At 37.5% G+C, this 25,189-nt stretch overlaps 1 protein-coding gene across 5 annotated transcripts in view; it reads right to left on the bottom strand.

The window, feature by feature from the left end:
- Positions 1-25,189, bottom strand: part of WWP1 (WW domain containing E3 ubiquitin protein ligase 1) — a 62,004-nt gene that overhangs the window by 32,347 nt on the left and 4,468 nt on the right. For 2 of the 5 annotated variants that reach the window (XM_052786732.1, XM_052786734.1), the window contains exons 2-3: positions 4,348-4,438; positions 479-617 (exon numbers count right to left, since the gene is read on the bottom strand). In XM_052786732.1, the coding sequence (XP_052642692.1) occupies positions 479-617; positions 4,348-4,417 (209 nt within the window). In that variant the 5' untranslated portion in view covers positions 4,418-4,438. Of the gene's footprint in view, positions 1-478; positions 618-4,347; positions 4,439-6,074; positions 6,094-25,189 lie in introns of those variants that run through there. The other 3 variants (XM_052786733.1, XM_052786736.1, XM_052786735.1) reach the window with 3 other exon arrangements.

Below are 25,189 nucleotides of genomic sequence, written 5' to 3'. Positions count from 1 at the left end.
AAACCACAAGAAGATTAAAAAGGTCGAATATTAGGATAAGTTGCAAGGTCACTTTGCAGTAAACTGTTTTTGTGTGTGTATCCATTCATTAGGAAATTTAAAGGAAAAAGTAACCTTCCTCGTAACTACTACTTATTTGGCTGAAGTTTTTTCCCTTTTAAAGTTGAGAATGACATGGTTACAATTAGTAACATCTTCTAGAGAGTAATCTTAAAACTTGAATGGTCCACAGTGCTAACAAATACCAAAAGTATACCATGTATAGCAACTATATGCAAGGAACACTCTCTGTACAAAAAACATTCTCAAAACATTTTAAGAATTGACAAAAAAGAATTCATCTGAGATAAATATCATCTTATGTCTGCATTTAGTCATCAACAGCCAGAGAAAACTATGTAGGCAGCCAAGCTTAGTAAATATTTGCCTGCAATGTCTGCCTAATAAATAGTATTAAACAACCAAAAAATCTACTTACACTGTCAGCTGCTCATCCCATTTTGGATTTGAAGAACTACTTGATTTTGCTGTTTTCTTAATTTCTCCATCTGCAGTTAATTCCGTGTAGAAAGTTGTTCCAAACCAGTTCTTTTTCCGTTTCAGTTTGGCACTAGAAACTAACAAAATACATTGCTTTCTCTGTAACAGCATACTGTTGCTGAAAAACAGAAAATGTACTGCCTACACAATGTATGAAGCAGAGCATTGCAATGTTATTCCTCACCTTTTCTACTTCTGCTGAACATAAAGAGGTCAATGCTAAAATGGTAGCTTTTATTTTCAAAAGCTACTTTATCAGATAGCTGAAACCAAGTGTGACATATTCTCTTCCATCACATACTGGCAGGATGGGTTGGAGAGACAGCACAACAATTATTTTAGGGATAAGCACTGGAAATCATGTGGGTTCTTTTGTTTGTTTTCTCATTGTTCTTCCTACTCTTCCCTTCACTGAAAAATACCTAAGTATGGCACATCTGAGAGATTATCAGGCAGACTTTTTTTTTTTTAATTACATGCAGTTATGAAAGCATATGCAGTTCAGGCCTATTTCAAAATGTCCCTGTATAGCAAAGCCTGTTTACAGAGCTTCATTTCCTTGCCTATATTACCTCTGCAGTTAACCTGTGGTTTAACACACCAGTTTGTTAAAAATAAGAAATCAACTCTCAAATTTCTGCTATTTAAACAGCTTTGCAAAGGTTCAGCTAAATATTCAACAATTAAGAAAGAGCAAATGACCAAAGAAGCTATTCTTTACTTCCAAATCACTGGTGAGGTCCTCAGTGCTCCTGAACATAAATCTCTTCTCCCACTTTCTCGCCCAGCTGAGGAAATTACTATAAGAACCAACAGCAGCCTAACTGCCAGCATTTTAAATTCTATTTCAGGCAGATGTTGTCTTCAGAAGGCCACACTGATGGACTTACAGCTGTACCTATCAGCTGACTATGCCTTCTCTCTCATTCCTCCCATACTTCAGTGTGATTCTCTTTCCCTTCACTTTCAAACTAAAGTGAAGCCGAGTATCTTCAGCCACTTGGAAATAATCCTTCCCTGTTATTTTTCTGTATGGTACTTGCTAATTCAAAAATAAGGGGAAGTTAACTAAACTGTAAGAAAAGGAGACAATAAAGGTCTGTCATGTATTTCTGGATTACAGTATTCTGAAATGTATACATTAGTTACTTCAAAGTTAGTAGGATGCAACCGTCCAAGATTCTAAGGGCATTAGCCATGGACTTTTACTTAATTTCAATTAAAAGGTGCACACTTAACTCCCTCACATTTGAAAAGTTCAGTCTAAGTCATGCATCATGTGTCATAAAAGGGAACTGCAGCCTTGATAGCAATGAAATATTAAATGTAGAAGACTAAAAACATAATTCCACACACGGGTCATATTTTTTCATCTGAAATCATGATGTATTTTTAAGCTTTAACAACCTCTACTTCTTCCCCGTCTTTTTCCTCCATATTTTACTTTCTAAAAGCAACTGCAACATTTGTTAAAATATAGGCATCTAGTCATAATATTCAAGCATCCTTTTAGTTTCCCCCCTTTTATCTGATTAAGTTTTAAGTCATTAAGTTTTAGTCCCCAAACATGAAAGGAGATCACTACCATTTTTTGGTTAGGAGTTCTTTTAAAAATTAGTAGTAAGTAACAAATACTAGCAAAAGACTTCAAAAAGAACTAACAAGACAAGATATCTCGCCAAGTGTATTTGAAAAAATACTGATGGCAAAACTTGTTGGCAACATGCTGTAACTGTCCAAACTCAAACAAGTCACCACTCCATATGAATTTCCTTGTCTACAAAATGAGTATATGCTATTTGCTGCCTTTATAAAAGTGCTTTTTAAGTATTGTTCTTGAAATATAAGTCTAGATTCTACAGCAGCATAAACTAATCTGAGCATAAACCAGTGTAGGTCAGCAATACTACAGTCCCACACTCCTCTGTCTGCCACTTCTTTCCCTGTACTGCCACTGGCGTACCTCTGATCTTGCAATAAAGACTGGTTAAAGAACTAAACCTTCAGAAAACTAATCTTAAAAATTGTACAGATTTCTTCCCACTTTGATCCTTGAACCAGATCTCTTAAAGTCAAGAGAAGCTCCAGTGCCAGAAAAATACAAGACTACTTACGTAAGGAGCAGTACAGTACAGGATATCAAAATGATCATGTCTGCATACACAGATCTGAAGTTACAGGTCCTTTGTATAACTCTGTTTGTTACAGTTATATATATTCAATCTACAGGTGGCTCCACCTATGCTGTTAGTTATTGCCAGTTTGGATGATTCATCACGTTACCAAGTTATGTGATCCTTACACAAGGTTAATCAGTTTTAAGGTTCATCTCTTATCTAATTTGATAAAATATCCATTTTGGGGACTATCCAACAACGTATTTTTTCTCAAATATCCTGGCCATCTTTGGACCATCCAGCACGATAAATCTTTCTTGAGATGCAGCTTTTTTTAAGACATGGTATCTCACTCATGTTTTTTCCAAATTTTGTTCAAGATAGCCATAATATATACTTGGTCATGCATTCATTCTTACTTCAGGGTTCCCAGATTTCTCAGGATCCCTGGAAAGTTCAAGTTATTTATCAATGGTAAAATAATACTTATATACATACATATGCACACACATACATTTATGTGTATATATATATTTATGCACAATATCTAACTACTTGCTGGTAACATTTTCACTTTTAACTACTGTAACACTGTCATAATTAGCTATCAAATTTGTTTACCTAGATGCATTTTGCTTATCTTCGGACTACAAGAAGTCTTTGTTCTGCTCTGCCATCCTACAGAAAGAGTAGCTAAGACTGACACCAATTCTCACGTCCCTTACCAGTTCTTATCCATGAGTAGCAAAATGCATAACCTACATGGCCTGTTCAACATCTATTGAAAAAAGTGTCCCCAATACAATCAGAAATTTCTAGAATTGCTTGTAGCCCACTGTGTTTCCCTTCCAGCAGATACTGGGATGGCTGAATTCTACCTCGAACTAGGAGAACCAGCACAGGGAAAGGAAAAAAGTAAACAGTCACAAGATGCAACATTGTAAATTCCAATTGGATAGAAGGAAAAACTTTTTCACAGTGGTGTGGTTTATCATCCCAACAAGCTGCCCAGGAAAGCTGGTAATCTACAGCCTTTGAGATACTGAAAATTCAACTGGACAATACCCTGAGCAACCTGATCCAACTTCAGAGGTAGCCATGCCTTCAGCAGAAGGGTGAACTAGGAAATCCTCAAAGGTCCCTTCCAACCTAAATTATTCCATATGGCTGTGTAATCCAACCTGCTGCCCTAAGGATAATACAGAATACCTATATTATTCTCAACAGACGTTTATCTGATATGTAATCAAAGACCTTAATCTTTTGAAGGGCTAGCAGATTTTGTGATCTCCTCCAGTTCTTCTCCAGCTTCACTATAACATTGCACCTGTTTTCAGCTTGGGGTTCACTACAACTACCCATCTTTTTTGTAGAATTTCAATATGTGTTCCCTCTATAGAATTTGTGCCATTATTTGTTCCCAAGCAAAATTCCTTACATTTGTCCCTACTGTTGCATTGAATCTCATTTTTTTCTAATTTGAAGAGATCATTAAACTCCGTCATCCAACTCACTGTATAACCTCTACCTAGCTTCAATTCATCTACATAAATAGTCATATTCTTAACTGTAACATTCAAGTTATTAATGAAAATATTAACTGATCCATTTTTTACACTCATTTCAAAGATTGCTTTTTCAGAATACACGTTTTCCTGTAAAAATCACCATGAACCAAATCACTACTTGCCTGTTACTTGCATCTGTAATCTTCCATTATGGTTGTTACTTGTATCAGATCTTGGTGAGGCTGTGGCCATGTCAGAGGTTTAGGCTTTAGCCTGAAAAAAAAGCACACAGGTAGCTTATTAAAAAGTACTTACCTCTGCGTGCTAGTTACAACTATTAAATAAAATGCTCAACTAATCAGCAAATTACCAAATGTTACTTAGGTATGGCAGACTGCATTATTTCGTAACACCAGTTAAAAAAAACAATTACTTTGGAAATTTGTCCCATGTCACCTTTGAGAAAGCCAAGACATTTCAGTAATGCATACATTTGCATAGTTTAGAATAACTGTGTAAGGCAAGAAAAAAATTTCAGCTGTGATATATCAATACTCCTATCTCCAGAAGGTATGCTTATGGTCTGATTTCAGATGAGCTAAGCACCAACAACTTCAAATGAACAAAACATCTGAAACGTTTACATGCTTGAAAGTCAAGCTGTCCCCAGAACAATACACTCAAGCAGTAACACAAGTGATTCAGACAACAAACATTTGAATTCTATCCCTAGATTTGCAATCAGCTTTCTATAGCACTGTAGTCCACCCACAAATCACTCCCCTTATCTCTTGAGACAGTAAGCACTTTACAGGGACCACCCCGTATTATCATTTGGCAACTAAAATAGTGTGGCTCCGATCTTAGCTGGGACATCCCAGCACTTGAAGCACATGCAGACAACATCACTCCCGTCCTCCTGAATTACTACACCTGAAACAAAGATAGAAGTAAAATATTCTCTTTCTATCAGACAACTGTTCTTCATGAGAAAAGAATACATACATTTAAAATACACTTTCCAAGATCTGCATGAACTTCCATATATCTATTTCTGTGAACATTAACTGGTATCAATAATAATATGGGAACAGTTGTCACCAAACCTTTTTGGTCGTGCACCTCTATCAGTAGAAAATTTTTGAGCACACGCCCCGAATATGTGTATATTTATGTATAAATTATATAGAGGTACTACTGTACTAATACATTCTGTACATTATAAAACATACAAGAATAGAAATTAAAAAGTATGAGATAAGGATGAAATAAAACAGTATTTTAAAATATTTTTTATTATTAATGGTACAAAAACCCCTTTTTACTCTCGCCAAAAAAATTAATTTTTTTTTGAGACAGCCATGTGATTGAATATGCTTCATCAATTTTTAAAATGGTGGCTTAACACTTCATAATACAGTAATTTGAAGGTCTGATTCTAAATTCAGTTTATTTCAGTACTTGGTTTTAATGGCTGTCATAGCTGGAAAACACAATTTACAAAGATACATACATCCAAATGAAAGTGCATCACTGGCTGCACTTACTAAATCACAATACTCATTTTTCATTCCCAAGCACTAATTATACAAAGGTTTTTTCTTAAAATTTGGCCAGTAAATTTCTATCTTTCCCAATATCAGTCAGTTGTTATTGCAAAATAATGGAAGATGTTGCATTTTTGTATTTTTAACAAATGGGTTCAAGACCCCCTGAAACTCTTCATTTGGAAGACTTTTAAGCAGGTGAGGAAATTCTGTTTCCAAGTTTAAGTGTACAGATATGAGAGTTTTTATAGATGAAACACATCTTTTCTGGCAACAAAATCACACAATGGGAGAAACATTTCCAAACATATGTTTTCAAAATGCTCTCTCCGTAGCACGAGTTTTTTTCAAAAAGCAGTCACCTTCTTGCTCATTGTTAAAACGTCACCTTCACCTTGAAGGGACACATTAAGTGTCTCCATTTTTTTGAAAACATCTGTTAGCATACTGCTGACAGCCACTTGTCATCACAGAACAGGTCAGCAAATCCAGAATACTTGTCTTTTTCTGAAAGGAAAAGGCGTAATTAATCTTTAAGTTTTACAACTCTTCTAAGCACTTTGCCGTCATAACCAGCGAACCTCTGCATGGTACAAAAGATTTTCCTGGTCACTCCCCATGTCATTACAAATTATTGTAAAGATTCTACTATGTAAAGGTTTTATTTTCATATAATTAACCACACTGATGACATCCTGCAGCACTTTGTGCACTTCTGGCTCCAACTTGCTTGTTGCTTGCCTGTCTATGATGCAGTGAATGAATTCCACATGTGGCCATCTCCTTGTAAACTTACCCCAGAATCCTTTTTACTTCAGTCAAAGCAGCCACTCCATCGGTGGTTACATTAGCACAGTTTCTCCATTTTAAAAAAATGTTGTTATTAAAGAAGTCATTTACTGTTAAGAATGTATCTTCTCTGGTACATCTTTCCTTAGTGACTTAGTTCTTTGTGTATTTCATTATCAACACAGAATCTAGCAACTACTGTAAGCTGAGACACATTAACAAACATCTATACTTTCATTCAACTGTATAGCAAGCCTCCCACACCGTGTAATTTTTTCTAATATTTGTTTCTTCAAATCTTTGTTAATGTTTTCCAGACATGTTCCAACAGGATCTGCTGACAAACAAATGCATTTTAGTTTGTCACCATATTGTTTTCCATGTATTATTTCAGACATTTTTACTGCAGCAGGAAAACCAAGTGTTCCCCCAACAGTATGTGGCTTCTATGTCTGTTGCTATTGAGAAACCTCAAAAGAGGCTTCTAAACATCCACCATTAAGTTTAGTGAAATCTTTTAAAGTACTGGACTGAGTATCGCATGACTTTAAACATTGCTGAAAAAATTGTAGAGGTTTGTCTTCATGTTCTGGATGCTTAGTTTTTAAATGCCTTGCTAACTGTGAAGGCTTCATACTATCATTAGCTGATACCTCAAAGTCAAGATTCTCTTAGGGTGAGGTTCATCATTAACAATAGCAGATGTACATCCATATTTCAAACAGCCTTCTTGAAAAATCCAAATTCTTTTGGCCAACACCTTGTCAGATCTAACTGCCACTGTTTTTACCTCATAATGCAGCTGACCAGGAGCTCATACCAGGAGTAGGAGAAGCGAAGCGTCAGCTCTGCCATGTTCTTTATTGTTCACTTGTGCTCACATCAGTATTATCTTCAATCCACGGCCTCTTTGCAGGAATTTTTTTAAGCCATTTGCCCATTTTGTGAAGGTTAGTTTAGTTAAAACCAGGTAATACAATCCATAAATCCACCTAACCGAGCACTCGTAAACAACAAACAAGTGAAGGTGCTACTGCGACCCCTCCACACTGTGGAATACTAAATCCACCCTCAGGACACCTCGCAAACCATACATGACACAGGACCATCTGACATACGGACCGAGTGAGGGTGCTAATGTCAATACATGTATTAAATAGAGCTTAATTTCCTTCTTATTTTTCAGATAAAATATAAGTCCTAATATTTTCTTCCCACACCTCAATGGATGGTCTTGCACATCCCACTTTGGGGGCTACTGATATGGAAGACCTCAAAGGAGCAACACATGCAATTAATTCTGTGGCAAGTAAACTCAAATTCTTCACAAGAAACCAAGATCTGCAATCTACTTCTAATCATACATTAAAAAATTAGTTTAGGCATACTTCTGTAACTGACAAATTACGATTATTTTTACTAGGTTTTTTCCTCCTACTGTTCAACCTGCAGAGACCTAAAATGCTAGGGGGTTTTGTTTGTTTCTTTTAGTTGGTTCGTTGGCTGGGGTTTGTGGGGTTTTTTAACTCTACTCCCAGCATACACAAAGCAAAGTAAATATAGAAATAAAGAAATAAACTGTGTCAAAGTCCTCAGGTAGACAGTTCATTGCCTAACCTCCTCAGACTTCAGGTTTCAGGGACTGATTTGTCTGCAAGGCATACAACCCGCCCTAACCTGAGTTTCTGGGTGTGCTTGCTACTAAGCTGCTAACTGCATTTGGCAAATATGTGTTTGCCAATCTCCTGATAACAGAGAAGTGAGAATTCACTACACTTAGCTTTGCATCTTTCCCCTTGAAGGAAAAAGTGACCATGATGCCTGGGAGAAATTATTACAATGCCAGAGAGATCTCAACAGAGGATGGAGATGAAACAAAGCTAGGCTTGGGGTTGGCTGAGGGGCTGCATGTTTCTGCAATAACTACATGACTGCATCCCACATCAACGGTGCCCCAATGTTCTGTTTCGGCCCTTGTAAAACGAACATCCTTCTATAATAGCAGTCTATCTCATATTCTTGCCAATATGGTACACCTAGGTACATTTACACAGCAATGATTACAGTTCCAGATTTTTAGTATGTTGTAAACAAAATACTACATTAACATGTATGTCAAATACTATTCAGAAAAACAAATTAAAATATATGGAAGTGCAAAAAAAGCTTTCAAAGTTTTTTAAAATACACATAGCTTTTTATCAACAATACATGAAGAAAGTGTTATGTCATATTTTATATTCAAAACAGCTTTACTGAACAGAGCAAATTAGTTGAACTGACTGATTGTGGTCCTATCATGTTCCAAAGATTCCACAGCTGCAGCACCTCCCATCCTTGTTTAACAGATTAGGAATTAAGAACTGGTTAGGAATTAAGGGGAAAGGAAACATTAAATTTTCTCTGAGTCAAAAGAAGAAAACTAATCAATTGGTTTTTCTAGTAACTTCTTTTTCAGGAATACATCAAAAAAATTTATTTAAGGCTTGAGTCATCAGTTATTTTCATCAGTAAATACCCAAACTCAGCTATTGACACTTTTAAACAAACTTAACAGATTATTGTCTAATGAGCTCTGATGCAGGTTGGCTCTCCCGGGAGCAGAGAGAGCCTACTCACGTCATGATGTTTATAATTTTCATTCAAGATCCAAAAAGCTACTCTTACTGTATTATTGAAAAAAACAAACAAAAAAACAGAAGTCTTCACTGCCTGATGCACACGGGGTCGCACTCACTCCCAGCTGAACGCATCTTTTTTCCAGGTAAATAAAGCCTTCAGGAAGAAAAGCTGGCCAAGTTTCATTGTACAAGATGAAGGATCTTACCTAGAGCTTTGGGCACCTATTACTCCTTGAAGGCTAGTCTGGATATGTGACAAATGCTGCTGCACAATCAAAGAGGAGAAGCATAATCCAAAACTAAGCCCCTCAGCCTTTGATAGGAAAATTACTACCCTGATGCAGCCATGGTGGGGGGCGGGGGATGAGACATGGCACAACAATGCTATTTATCACATGAACTGTTTGCAGTAGTGATAAAAACAGTATTAGAGACATTGTGTATGGTACTAGTACTGATTGTCATATTCAAGAAAAGGACAGGACATGAGGAGCACTACTAGGAGAATAAACACAATGAAAGAGCAGTCTAACAATAAGAAAGTGTCCTAGAAGTAAATCTGCTCATCAACTATACATATATCAGGAACATGTAGAAAACAAACAAAACCAAAAAAAAGGCTACTGAATTAAAAGAATAGTGTCGACATAATAATATTATATTTTCAATATAACTTTAAATCAGAAGATCTGCAAATGAGGAAAGTATCAAGGGAATATTTATCCAAGCAGCACAGTCTCCCCCATCACAACTACCTACAGAAGGTCAATTCACTAAAAAAACCCAAACAAACAAACAAACAAACAAACCAACAAAAAAACCCTAACCAAACAGAATGACATAGCCAGGAACTCAGAAACCATCCATAAAGCTGTGGTAGGGAATTTCACAAGTCACTGTGTCCCTTGGCTGAAACTGACTGCAGTTTCATCTGATACAAGACAAAAGACTGAACACAAAATAAATATAATTCTAATTCAAAATGAGTTATATTCAATCACAATGTATTTGGGCTTACTGACGGTGCTTTAATCACCACTGATTTATCCTCTTGCTAACCTGACACTTCTGTTCTGGAAATAATATAGAACATGGTGGATAAGGGAAGAGAAAAAATAAACACGAACAGATTACACCATGAGTGAGCACTGTTAATTCAAAAGTCTTCCTGAATGCCCAAAACCAGAATAAGAAAACTCGAGATCTAGTTGTATAAATGCGCTAAGCAAGGACAAAGTACATAGATGAGCAAAATGCCTACTACTAACCTCCCCACTAACATCTTTAATTCAATTTACCGTAAGTAAGAATTGAGTTGGCTAGGTAAAATCACCATAATGCCATAAATACTGTTTTTCACATATCAGAGCATATCTTCCAAACAAGAATGGAAATGCAGAAAAATATTTTCTTAATAATTTTTTTTTTTAAAAACAGGGAAGCTCATCTATTCAAGATTATTCCCACCCCACCCCCCAAGCAAAAAGGTAGGAAAGGTTGAAGGAAGAAGGATAGGGTGGGGAAGAAATAACTGAACTGAAACTGTAAAATCTATGGCTATTTAACATAATAAATAGTTCTATGGAGAGTCATGGGAAAATAACAACACTGACATCAGTTACTTTTCCTTGTTACAAAGCATAAACACAAACGTTAGAAAGGCCACGTTACTTTGATTATAAAGTCCTACATGTAAGAAATCCTTAAAACAAAAAGAAAAAAAAAACACAAAAAAACCCCCAAAACAAAAAATTTTTTAGGTTCAGATTAACAAGCTATCCAACAACACAATTATGCCTTTATCAGCACTATTTAGTGCTGGATTACCTGAAGCTACCACAATACTTTCACAATTCTATTAGGTGTAAAATTGAACAATATGTGCACTGTCACAGTATTAGCAGTACAAATTTGTGTTCTACACTTCAGACATTCCCTTCCTGTTCTCCTGCCTCCACATAAACACACTTTTGTTTTCAAGATGGGATAATCCTGCTGGCAATAACCTTGTTCCTTCAGTGGAACAAGAGGACATGGAGGCAGGACTAGAAATGTGGATCATTTCCTACTCCCCCTAACACAGTGGAACAGCTGTCTTTTTCCTGAAAGATGCTCACATACAGTTGCTTTGTCACCCTGTACTGCATGCTCCACCATGGGCAAAGTCTCCCAAGAACATCCCTCCTTCCCACACCTCACACTCCAGAAGATCAGAACAGCTACAGTACACAGAGATTCTGCCCCCTACAGCCTCCTGAAATCACTGATCGCTTGTCCAAAACCTTTAGCAGTGTTGCAACAATTGGCCTTTTTACATTATCAAAAAAGCCAGTACCACAAAAGCACAAGGTAAAACCAAAAATAGGTGTTATTAAGTGGTAGCAAAACCAGAAATAGAGAAATGAGAGATAGTATAGTAGCTTTGAAGATAGTACAGTTCCTAAAACAGCATACTAAAGGAGTTATACAATAGTCCAAAATAGAAGAGACAGCTTTTAAAGGCAATGAAATTGTTGACATACCAAAGAAAACTTAACTTTCCACTTCTCCTCTTCAATTCTCAAAAAGGGTTTACTTTCAATGGGGATGGGGGGGTGGGGGGGGTGGACGACAGACACGGACACAACTCATGACTCCTCTACAACAAAATCAAAAAGTATAACGTTGGAAGCAAGTTTCCTGATATGAAAATAAGAACAAAGAACAAAAATAAGAAAAGAAAAAAGAACTTTTCTTATCTCAGATGCAAGTAAATTTCTTAACTGATTCCTTTCCATTCAGGCTTCCAAAATCCAGAATTTTTATTCAATGCAATTGATTTGAAATGCAATAGAATTGAAGGTCTATTTCACTATTTATCAACAATAAGAATGGCAATGATTGCTAATCTCAGCAGGAACATTGTCAACACCAAGACCCCTTGAATTTTCTCATCTGAATATATTCTGATCACATTTCTACCAAAGGCACAATATTTTTCTAATTTTGTTACAGCAAATTGAATTTATGTCTAATTAACTGATTTTTTTTTTAAAGATAGAGATTTTAACTGTATTCCTTGCAGAGAGAAGCAGTAATTCTGTATCATTTAAAAAAATTAAGGGTATTGCCCTTTGACATTGGGAAAGTTTCATCTCAGAAACTGTTCACACACAAATAGAGAACAGATCTGTTTCAGATCTGGAGAAGAATCTGTAGACTCAAAAACGTGTTGGCCTTTATTAAACTGAGCGGGATAGTAAAGGATCATTTCTACAACTCATCTTGTCTACAGCAACACTAACAACAAAATTCTAAGACTTGACACTCCCTAAACGGATAGCTTTGGTCATCAACAACTAAAATTGCAATAATATTTACACCTTGGCAAATAGAGAATTTTAAAGTCAAAGTTTTATTTCCCTGAATGCCACAAGCCTGCTTGCTACTTTAAGAAGCAATGGAAAGACTATGCTTATCAGCAAGGCATATCCTCCACAAACACCAATATAGGCATCTGAACTTTCTGCTTGACATTGGTGGCAAAATTAATTCATTGCTCTTCACAAAAATTTGATCTGTCCTCTTCCATTTCAGATGCCTTCTTCCTTTTTAAGATCTACTATTACAGGCTAATTCAAAATGTCTGCAATTCCCTTCTCCTTTCTGACCAAATATATGGTAACCAGGAATATAGTGCAAAGCCCGGTTTGTACTTTTTTTAGGTGTGATGGACTAGGGATACAGGCAAGAGACATTATGTAGGCCAAGGTATTAGCTTTTATTAATCGGTAATTTATCAGTGTACGTGAAGGGGAAAAAAAACCTCTCCTGGGAACAAAAGCTTCCAGCAAAAAGCTATATTCATGGACATACATTTAATCTAAATACTTGCTGGTTTGATTCCTTTCAATTGGATGCCAGAATTTAAAATACTCACTGTTTTACATTCCTCCTTTTCAGGTATAACTAATTAAATTTAACAGTGGAGAGATGGTACCTTGATATCTGCAGACATTTAAAAGGTTTCCTTCATGTATGCACTATGTTACACTCACTCTTAAGGAACCAAATTGTTTGAACACAAGGACAAACTTTAAGAAAAGGAAAATATTGTTTAGTCATACTACTGTTTTCATTATCTCACATTACACATCCTTCTAGCTAGCAAGGAGTTTAAAAAGGGTTATATTTAGTTGTAAATGAACATATTGTAACAGTTACGCAGCCAGTAAGTCCCCCTTAAAATTATTAAAAGTTGCAAAAATGTTAAGAGATTTTTTTTTAATGTCAAATAGGAAGCCTTGACATTTTTTAATTTATTGAAATTAAGTAAAGGAATAGAACAAGAACTACAGACTAATAAAGCACCATTAAGCAGCAGGCCTTGTTTTGTCTCTCTCATACATACACTGAAAGAAACACAGTCCAGCGACAAAAACCAGTAACCAGTGCTCTGATCTGTGACTCCTGCTAGACATACGCAAGGCAGGCAAAGTCCAAGTTAGACAAACAGCTCTAACCTTTGTTTTCTAATCTGAATGCTTTACACTGAAGGTCTTAGATTCTTTAATAGATTTCGTTATGTGACACTGAAATGTTATGGTTTTTTCACAGACTAAGTCAAGTTCCTTGTCTTTTGGTATTCTACTTTTGCCCCAACACAAGGTGCAAATTCCCAATCGCACTTCTTTTTTTACCTGCATGAGTTCAATCACTTCCTGATTTTTAAACCCCTTATTTTTGGTTGTTTTCACCTTTACTACCTCTACCTTTCAGTCTTATGTATATTTTTGTCTTTGAGTTCTACACCTCAATCATTTAGAATTTTTATGGGAAATATTTTAATTATCCACCACAGAAGTACACATGAAAGCTGTATGTTAGGAAATAAAAAATATTTATGCTTGGAACCATGCATGTTTGCCATCAGTTTTTCTAACTATGTCTTAAAATTATGCATCACAAAGATGAAAGAACCTGCAACATTACCTGTCCTAACTTCTGTGACAGTATGCTCAAGGAAGAAAAGGTTATTAACTTTAAGAATTCCTGTGAAAACAATTTAAGCTACAGTCCTATGCTCAAACTGAAGGCAAAAGATAGCACAAGACATATTCAGAACCACAAAACAGAATAACTTTAATAATTAACTTGGAAATTTGTAAGATGCAGTGAGTAGTATTGAACGGTATCCTTCCCTATGAAGCATCATTTGTAAAAGTATTATAAATAGTAGCTTAAGTCATTGTTTAATGGCTTAGAGAATATTAGAAATTAAAATCAGTTTTTCACTGATCATTTAAAATAATACTGCTAAGAGCACTGATTTTACTTCTCATCACACAAGGGAAAGACACAACTGCAGTACTTTTATGACAAGATTGTAGTAAGATCATCATTTGCTGAGCAATAAATTATTTTCTGTGGCACCTACTCTTGGTTTTAAACTTCAGTCAAACAAATATTGATGGACTGATGGTCCAAGGGAAAATTCTAGGGTACTGTTTATTAAAATGAAAACCTAGCAACTTTAAACTATTTAACAGAATACTTAGCTACTTATCAAGATGATAAGACTCCTGCAGATCCCTTTACTACTTACTTCTACGTACTAATAGTTTCTCTAATTCCTTGGATATTGGTAAGTTTAAAAATACATATACGTAAAAAAAAACCCCAACAACTGGATTCCATCAGACTTACAAATATTACCTATACAAACAAATAGATCTGGAAAACTTGAAAGGACAGTAGTAAGTGCTCTTCAAAATTTTTGTAACTGTAGGACATATTCTATGCTAATAGTGAACATTTTTTTAAGTCAATGGTCCAATGAAAGTGCTCTTAGCACCAAACATTCATCCCATAAATGACACATTGGCTAAATATAATCCCAAATCACAAAACATAACAGTTGAGGTTGGAAGAGACCTCTGGAGGTCATCTGGTCCAATCCCCCTGCTCAAGCAGGGCCACCTAGATGCAGTTGCCCAGGACTGTATCCAGATGGCCTTTGAATTATCTCCAAGGATGAGACTCCACAACCTCCGTGGACAACCTGTGCCAGTGCTTGGTCACCCTCACAGTAAAAAAGCGCTTCCTGATGTTCAGAGGGAACCTGCTGTGTTTCAGTTTGTGCCCATTGCCTCTAGCCTTGTCACTGGGCACCACTGAGAAGAGCCTGGCTCTGTCCTTTTTGCACCCCCCCTTCAGGTATTTATATACATTAATGAGATCCCCCCAAGTCTTCTCCAGGCTGAACAGTCCCAGCTCTCTGAGCCTCTCCTCAAAGGAGAGGTGCTCCAGTGCCTTAATCATCTTCATGGCCCTTCACTGACTTCTCTCCAGTACATTCATGTCTCTCTTGTACTGTGGAGCCTGGCACAGGATTCCAGGTGTGGCCTCACCAGCACTGAATAAAGGGGAAGGATCACCTCCTTCAACCTGCTGGCAATTCTTTGTCTAATACAGCCCAGGACACCATTAGCCATTTTTGCCCCCAGGGCACATGTCTGCCTCATGTGCAACTTGGTGTTCACAAGGACCCCCAGGTCCTTTTCTGCCAGCAGAATGTCTTGCTTCTTCCTGTTAAAACTCAAAAAGTACTACCAAAACCATCTTCAATTGACAATATCCCTCACTCCTTTACCTAGGAGTAGCTTACAAGCATTGTCAAAAAGAAGGAATTACTTGAGGCTGAGAAGGCTGAAAAAGGACCCAAAAATGTTAAGTAGTAAATCCGACTTCAATAAACCAAAGAAGAATAAAGCTATACGAAAGTCCTCATACTTTCTGTTATCATCAACATACTTTTTGGAGTTAATCTTCAAGCCAGCCAAAACAGTAAGGGACACAGCAGCATTTCATTTCTCATGTTTTCACTGAGCCCACAGCACATACTGACAGGTATAGATATACCAGTAGCTTCCTTAGGATCTGCTTTGACATTAGTAGAATTTCAGCTTCAGCAGTCTCCTCCTCATGGTCTGTAAGGCCTTGTCAGCAAGGCAAGGCATTAGTTCTTCCTGACAACTAACAGCTTCCCCAGAGATACTTGCAAATATTTTGTTACTAAATTCCAACCCTACAGCACACCTACACAGAACTGAACTGGAAAGCAAATTGTCATTCTTCTTAAATCACAGAACATCCTGAGATGGCAGAGACCCACAGGGATCATGGAGTCCAACTCCTGACTCCACACAGGGCAACCTTAAAGTTAAACAATGTATCCAAGAGCACTGTCTGACCGCTTCTTGAACTGGAAGTGTTGGTCAGTTCCCAGAGCTATGATATCATTGGTATTAGCAAGACTTGGTGGAATGAGTCCCACAGTTGGAGTGCTGGGATGGAGGGCTACAGGCTGTTCAGGGGGGATAGGCAAGGTGGAGGAGCTGCACTATATGCAAGGGAGGGTTTGATTGTATGGCCCTTACAATTAGTGATGATGTGGTTGAAAGCCTCTGGGTGAGCATTAAGGGGATGAAAAACAAAGGAGGTATTGTAGCGGGTGTCTACTACCTATCCCCCAGCCAGGATATAAGCACTGATGAGTTATTCTATAGGCAATTAGGAGAAATCTCTGGAACTGTAGCCCTTGTCCTTATGGGAGATTTCAACATCCCAAATATCAACTGGGAATATCATACTGCTGAGATGAGCAAGCCTGGTAAATTCTTGAAGTTTGTGGAAGATGACTCATCACAAGTACGCACGCAGTGAGCCAACTAGGAAAGATGCCCTTCTGGACTTGCTACTTGTGAGTAGAGAAGAACTCGTGAGGGATGTGATGGTAGGTGTCTGTCTTGACCACAGCGATCACAGAATGGTCAAGTTTAAAATTTTCAGTGTAATCAGAAAAAAGGACAGCAGACTTGCTACGCTGGACTTCAGGAGAGCAAACTTTAAGCTATTCAGGGAGCTGTTAGCAGAGTACCCTGGGAATCTGCTTTTGAGGGCTTAGGAGTCCATGATTGCTGATCAGTCTTTAAGAACCATCTTTTAGAAGCGCAGGAGCAGGCAATTCCACTGTAAGCCAAGCAAGCAGGGCAGAAGACCAGCTTGGCTGAACTCCTCCATGTTCAACACGAGGGAACTCCTCATGGAGCTCAAGAGGAAAAATAAATTGTATGATCTCTGGAAGCAAGGTCAGGCTTCGCAGCAAGATTACAGAGCTGTGGTTCATATATGCAGGGAGAAGACACAAAAGGCCAAAGCTCAATTAGCATTGAAACTGGCCGGTGTTGTTTCAGATAACAAGGGCTTTTTTAAGTATGTTAATAGCAAAGCGAGGTCTAAAGAAAATATTGGACCAATACTTGTTGAAGATGGTCATCTGACTAATAGGGATGAAGAAAACACAGAGGCATTCAATGGGTTTTTTGCCTCAGTCTTTAATAACATTGATAGACCTTGGGCTGCCCGGTCCCCTGAATCAGAGGGCCATGAGTATGGGAACAGTGACTTTCCATTTGTGAATATTGAAATTGTAAGGGACCAGCTGTATCAGCTGAATGTTCACAAGTCCATAGGGCCTGATGGGATTCATCCCAGAGTACTGAAGTTGCTAGTGGATGTTATGGCAGGACCCCTCTCTATCATCTACCAAAGGTCTTGGGAGCCTGGGGAGGTCCCTGCTGACTGGAAGCTAGCCAATGTTATTCCAATCTACAAAAAGGGCATCAGGGAAGACCCAGGGAACTACAGACCTGGTAGTCTAACCTCAGCTCCTGGAAAAATTATGGAAAAAAATCATACTGGGTACTATTGAAAGGCATTTAAAGAATAATGCAATCATGAGGCACAGTCAACACGGGTTCACAAAGGGAAGTCCTGTTTAACTAATTTCACATCCTTCTATGATAAGGTCACCCTCCTCATGGATGAAAGGAAGGCGAGGGATGTAGTTTTTCTGGATTTTAGTAAGGTTTTTGATACTGTCCCTCGCAGCATCCTTCTGGACAAGTTGTTCAACTGTGCGATGAGTGGGTTCACAGTGCACTGTGTGAAGAACTGGCTGAAGGGCAGGGCTCAAAGGGTTGTAGTGAATGGGGCTACAGCTGGTTGGCACCCAGTCGCCAGCAGTGTTCCTCAGGGCTCAATTCTAGGGCCAGTTCTGTTCAATATTTTTATCAAATGATGTGGATGCTGGAGTTGAATGTACCATTAGCAAGTTTGCTGACTGGGAAGTGGAGAGGGAGATGCTGATGTCTTCTCCCAGGTATCCAGTGATAGGACGTGTGGGAAGGGTTCAACATTGCATCAGGGGAGGTTCAGACTGGACCTGAGGAAGCATTTCTTTACCAAGAGGGTGGCCAAACACTGGAACAGGCTTCCTAGAAAGGTGGTCGATGCCCCAAGCCTCTCAGTGTTTAAGAGGCATTTGGATAATGCCCTTAACACCATGCTTTAACTTTTGGTCAGCCCTGAATTGGGCAAGCAGTTGGACTAGATGATCGTTGTAGATCCCTCCCAACTGAAATAGTCTGTTCTATTCTTGTACACTGACAGCTTAGGGCCAAGACCACTTCCCTGGGGAGCTTGTTCTAGTGCTTGACCACTCCTTCAGTGAAGAACTTTTTCCTTATATCCAATCTGGACTTCCCCTGATGCAGTTTTAAGCCATTCCCTCACATCCTATCACTGGACACCAGAAGGAGATCAGCACCTCCTTCTCCACTCCCCCTCATGAGGAAGTTGTAGTCAGCAATGAGGTCACCCCTTAGTCTCCTCTCCTCTAAGCTGAACAAACTTAATATCCTCAGCTGCTCCTTGTAAGTCACACACACACACACACACACACACACACAGTCCTTTCACCATTTTTGTTGCCCTATTTTGGACAAATTCTAATATGTACCAGATCTGGTGTGTGAAGAAAACATTTCTATTTTTATCTTTCTTAAACCAACCTATATGCAGTTCCCACCCCACCCACCTCAGAAAACAAATCTTTGTCCACTCAAATTGGCATGGAGAGCAAGCTACATACAAAAATGTTTCATTTTCTGTATTTTTTCAAGCACGTGCACTGACCATTGCTTCAGATGCTGCAACATTGATCCATGCATTATCTACAACATATTGCCAGCCTCATATTAGCATCTAAGAAAAAATATAGTACAATTACAGAGGTTTACAAAAACCCATTTTTCAGAGTGTTATGCAGGACATCCAAACAAATGGACTATGATTCCAATGCACAGGTCTGCCTGTTCTGTTTTGCCTTATACTTCGATTAGCAAAGACCTTTTTAACCTGGTTTCCCAAGCAAACATCACATGTATGACTCATACTGTCCACCTGCCTCTTCCCACTCTTCCTTTCATGTCCATCCCTCTAAATGAATCTGTTCACCACCAAATTCAGTTAAAATAAACTGAGAAGTAATGTCCTCCAATACACTAAGTTCCCATGAGCTTCATGAAAATCAACAGCTAGGTAGAAGAAAGAGACACAATTTCCTGCACTTGCTGAGCTAAGGACTGCAGCATGAACTCAAGCTATCCACACTGCCTGGCTCAAAGGCTACACAATCACCACAGACAGAGCTCTGAATCAAGTCTGAGCTGGAGCCATCCATAGCGGCTTTTTTACTACAATTAAGAAAGGTCTGGAACAGCAGATGGAGAAGAGAATTGTAAAGATACAAGAAAAAATTGTATGAAGCCTAGTTCCACTGCTCACAGAGCAACTTATTGGCAAAATATTTAGGGTCCACCTCACTTCTGAAGCTTAATCACGATGATGCTTCTAGGTCCTACCACAATATCAAACAATGAAAAATATCACAATGCCTCCTCTGTGTATTACAGATAGGACCACATGCACAGTGACACAAATGGAGTAAATGACTTCCAGGTTGCTTCAACAGAACAATAGTAGTTAAAGGCCAACAGTACAACACATATGTCAAGAAATCAGGGAAGAGTATTTCCTCCTTCATTTTAATATTCAGCTGACTAGCCTTCATATCTGCCAGAATACGTAATACGCTAGCTACACACTGGTCTTCAGCCTCTCTGGGTTGCCTTCTGCTATGGATAATGCTAATGGTTGGTATAAATTATTGTTTATCAGACTTGCATCAAGAGCAATGTAAAGTAATATACTGAGATATACCGCTAAAATACGGGCGGATTTTTAGTATACCTACACCGCAAACAGAAAACCTTACCATAGTTACATGTAGGCACTTCCATATTAAATTTAACTCTATAGGTAATATATCATAACAATACGGAAAACAGAGAGGTATGGGCTTCAGAACAGGCAGGCAGCCTGAGCACATACCAAGAGTGTCCAGATAGCTTATAAAATCCACTCACAAGAATTCATGCCTGTCACCACCACCTTATTAGTCACAATAGCCATGACTAGCGTAAGCACATCTCTACTGCAGTCACAGCAAAATTAACAAACAAACAAATTCCAAAGAAACATAAAATAACATTAAAGTTGGTTAACCAAGAGTGCTGCTGTTTCTCTTACACCCTCCCCCTTGTTTTTGTGGGGATATGAAGAAACCATGATTAAGGAATACCAATAATGGTAAATACATTAATACTGCCCCACAAAATAGTCTCCCAGTCTCCCCATTGTTCTGATAAGTCAGTAAAAGATGACAATTCGAAGAAGCGGGGAAGAGAACTTCTCAGTATTACGGGCTTAAGTGGCAGAAAGGGTCCTTTGCACATTTGCAGTAAGAGATTTGATGTGATCCACCTCTCCTCAGTAACTCTGTCTCAAAAAATAGCTCAAAGAGATACAAGTAGAATTCACCGCATGTTCTCACTCTCTTTTCTCTGAATATTTGCTTTTTTAAATGTGCTATGCAAGCCTCTTTCCAGCTGTCAATCTCAGCAGTGCTAAAACACTAAAACACGTCTGTCCTAATTCCAATCACAGACTGCACTAATCTTACCTATTACTACCCGAGAGCCCTCACGCAAGCACTGTCACTTATTTTTTCAAAAATAGCCCTTCAGTCTCTACAGTACTAGAGAATTCAACCAGATCCTTAGTAAGGCTCCCAGGTGATAAATAATTCTCACTTCTTAAAACAAAGAGTTGCCTGTTTCTGCTAATTATTTTTCCAATACAATTCTAACCTGAGTTAATCTAATTCCAAAATTTAACAACATAAAAATGACAAGTTGAAAACATGAAAATTAATAACACATAAGCCTTACCAGAAGAGCCCAAAGCTTGACTTCTCAAGGGTCAATATTGGACCACATCAATACATTGCATATTAAGTCTAACTCAACACTACAAAGGAATCAATGGGCTATAAGAAAACTATTTAAATTTTGTAGTAAAAGAGTGTTTGAAATATTAGTTATTTTCATTTTAGGTGAACAGATGGAGTTCATGAGAAATGCAGATACTCTCATGAGGGTCAAGTATCCTTTCTGGTAAATAGCTAAAGGCTAAATCATATAACTTAAAATCATTATCAGCTAATTCTTGAGAACAACGCTGCCTTGAAACCAAGTGACTACAAAAAGTGCACAGAAAAGATCATCCAACTCCCCACCAAAACAAGTCAATTTTCAATTCCCTTATTCATGTTGGTTTTCGAGGAACTTTCAGGGGTAGATATTAGAGAGAGAGGAAAGACAAGCAAGGGAAAAGCATCTCCAGCATCCTTTACCCACATAACGTACACTTGCATAACATGGTCAACACACAGGTTTTCCAGCCTGAAGAGTATTATCCTTAGTCATTCTGTAAGTCTTCTTCCACATAAATCAGTCATCCTTGCTGTCCTTCTTTGTACTGTCTCCAGCTCTACTCTATACCTTTTGAGACAGGGTAGAAAGTGGAAAAGATGAAAAAATGCACAAAACATTCATTCAAGATAGGAATGCACTGTGGATTATAAACAGTGGCATGATGATGTTGTCTGTTTTATTCTTCATTCTATTCTTACATCTACCACATCAGCCTTTGAAACCATCAGCTTTTAAGTGGGGGAGCATCAATAAACATCTGGAAAAATGTTCTTACTTCCCCTCTGTTGACAGGGAAGGATTGAAACATAAAATTTTCAAGTATTCAGGAAAATAAGTCCAAAATGTATGTCTCTGCTAATACAGATTTGTTTAATCTAATTTTAATTTCTTACGGCCTTTAAAGCTTTGAAACTGAAGCAACCAGCATAATAGATTTGCTCAAAACAGACAAGAACATCCACCAACTCTGAAAGCAAGCTGTCCCTGGTAGTGGAAAAAAAAAAAAAAAAAAACCAACAACAAAACAAGGCAGGCTGTAGCGGGCAGTCTAGACTAACTCACTCATAGGAAATACTTAAAAATATGGTTAGTCTGCACTGAAATGCAATCTGTATAATCTTTTTTAATAAAACTCCTATTACTTAGCAATGGATTTTTTCCTTGTCTGTATAACAACCTATTCCTTATTTTGAATCATACACCAGCCAATCCCAACTGAATCTCGTAAGAACTACTTCGTGATAGACTACCCTACTCAACTTTCAAAGTGTGCTCTAACATCTCCTTGTTTAGTTGTATGACAGAGGGTTAAAACCATAGGCTGAAATTTACTCATATTCTATTCAAGATTCTGTTGGCCTCTGCTGGAGGCCTCTCTTGCTTCACTTCTTTTCATGCTAAAAATAAAAAATATTTTCCATTTTATTTGCACAGGAGCAGTACTATTCTAACAGCTGTCTCATGCATCAGTTATTTTTTCCTGATCAAAAATGGAATACAAACAACAAAGAAACACAATAGTCCATTTGTAAAAGAGCTAAAGCTAAGAGGTCTCTACACAGTACCAGAACCACTTGCCATACAATAGTAACATTTAGCAGTTTTCAAACACACTTACATAATTATTATAAAAATAGTATGCAAGCTAGTATATGTTATATTCTCAACACATTCCAACATCTACTTTTTATTCCATTCCTAATAGGACATTTTCATAAAGCAATTCATAATTATGTCGGGCTGTTATTACCAAATACTTAATTTACACCCCATTTTGATGAATAGTTCTAGCTACTCCTTCCAATATGTATTAGGTGTCCTATATTAACACAAAAATGCACCTATCACCAAATATTAAACTAGCCCCGTTATGTCCCTCTGAAGTTTCCAATTCCATTACTCAGTAAATAATTTCACCACCTACAGATTTTGCCAGCCAGATCATTATTAGCAGTCTTTTTGTCATGTTATGAACTAAGACTCCAACTAGTTTTCTTCCCCACAGCTATTCCCTTAACAATGCAGTTTTACTCACCATGCCAAGACAACATAGCTTTGTCAGCAACCTCTCCTAAGACATTCAGCCAGGGATTTATTTTATTTTATTTTATTATGACACACAAATATCAGTCTTCCACCAAATTTTCAATACTAATTGATTTTTTTCCTGTCCTTCTAACTTGCATCCAGAAGTCAAAATACACTTTTTCCTTTTAAACCCAGAATCTTTCCAGCTACTACAGAAGGACAGTGATCATTTTCTAAAAAGATAACACTGGAGGTAGCTGGAAGCAGAATATAAAAAGTGCCAAGAATGAAGGAATAAACAGAACTAAAACTTAAGAAAAAGCAGCTTCCACACTTCTACGCCCAGGGGAAGAGAAAACGGAAGTTTGACAATCCTGTTACTCTTCATCTTCTGTGTAGCTTTCCTCTTATATTTTATTTTGCTTTTCAACTGTTATGCTTACACACAGATACTTTAATGTCACTGTGTGTGTACTAGAAAATGCAAAAGAGCCAATTCCAATATACCAGTTAGTGAAAACAAGCTCAATTTTTAAGACAAATATATCTTGATCTGTTCAGCAGTTTTAGTTCGTGCTTGCAAGCAAGCAAAAAAAAAAATCTTACTGAATTTCTCACAAACTAGCAGACCACTGTGTTTCAAAACTGCACGTGTTCTTTTTTCAGTTCTGATACCCAAGTACATTGTGCAGTTCTACAGATTATGAAGTTTGTCTTTCTTGTTTACTTTTCCCTCTTCTAAAACTCCTTTGATTTGATTTATACTGAGAAATCACTGGCTACCCTGAAATCCACATACAATCCGAAGTTCTCTCGTATTTTTCACCCACCTATATGAGGAACAGATTAAAGGTCCCATTTGTTTCTTTTTTAAAGCACCCTTCTGCTAATCTCCTGCTCCATTTAATTCTTACAGCAAAAAATCTTGGTTAGAAATCTCAGTAACTAGAAACGTGCGCAGAGTATACTCTGTATACTTTTGTCAGTGTTCACAGAAGCACAGACGAGCTCTCTTCTGCCCACTTCAGGCTGCAAGGTGAAGATACTTGAACGTGTAAAACAGAATTATTTCGCTGTTTGTTTTTAAAATGTGACATCCTCTTCTCGTCGTTTTTAAAATTGTTTTCTTCCATCTCCACAATGATTTTCAGCAAGCTAACTCTAAAATCCTAATAGAAAAAAGTAGATGGGAGTAATTCTGTGCTGTTAGAACTACTTGAGAAGGTCGGTTACCAACATGTATTTGTATTCTCAATGCCATTTACGCATAAGACAAATCAAGAGAATGTCCTACTGTGTTTTCAGTAACAGATATTTATATTTGAAAGAATTATTCTGAAGTGATTTGAGCCAATGAAAGATTCCTTGCATTAGATATCAGAGGCTAAATTTCACTACAAAAGAAAAGACTATTGGCCGTACAAGTTACATCACTCCAAGTTAACATCCTTAACAGTGAGGATGTTAAGAAGTCTTCAGGTTTCGAACTGGTTACATTTAAGTATGCTCAGACTCTAGTCACTTAAAGCAGAACATAAGCACCTCTAACATATTCCTGCAATAAGAAAAATGGTGATTAATAAAAAAAGTTTCAAAAGCACAAGAATGTAATCTGCTTTGTTAAACACACGCTTCACTTCAATTTTTATTAAAGACTTTACTTTAGTCAGAAGCCGTTATAAAGTAACACCACCACCTAAGTAAATTTCAGTTTATTCTTCAGAGTCGGTAGAATTTATACATTAAATCCAAATCCATATTCTCTTTAAATAGGATTTTGAAAGTGCTTTTTTGCTTTTTTGACAATACTCAGTTCAAACT

Source organism: Harpia harpyja, chromosome 5 (genome assembly GCF_026419915.1).
Source record: "Harpia harpyja isolate bHarHar1 chromosome 5, bHarHar1 primary haplotype, whole genome shotgun sequence".
Lineage (NCBI taxonomy): Eukaryota > Metazoa > Chordata > Aves > Accipitriformes > Accipitridae > Harpia > Harpia harpyja.
This window is presented reverse-complemented; position numbering and strand designations above follow the sequence as displayed.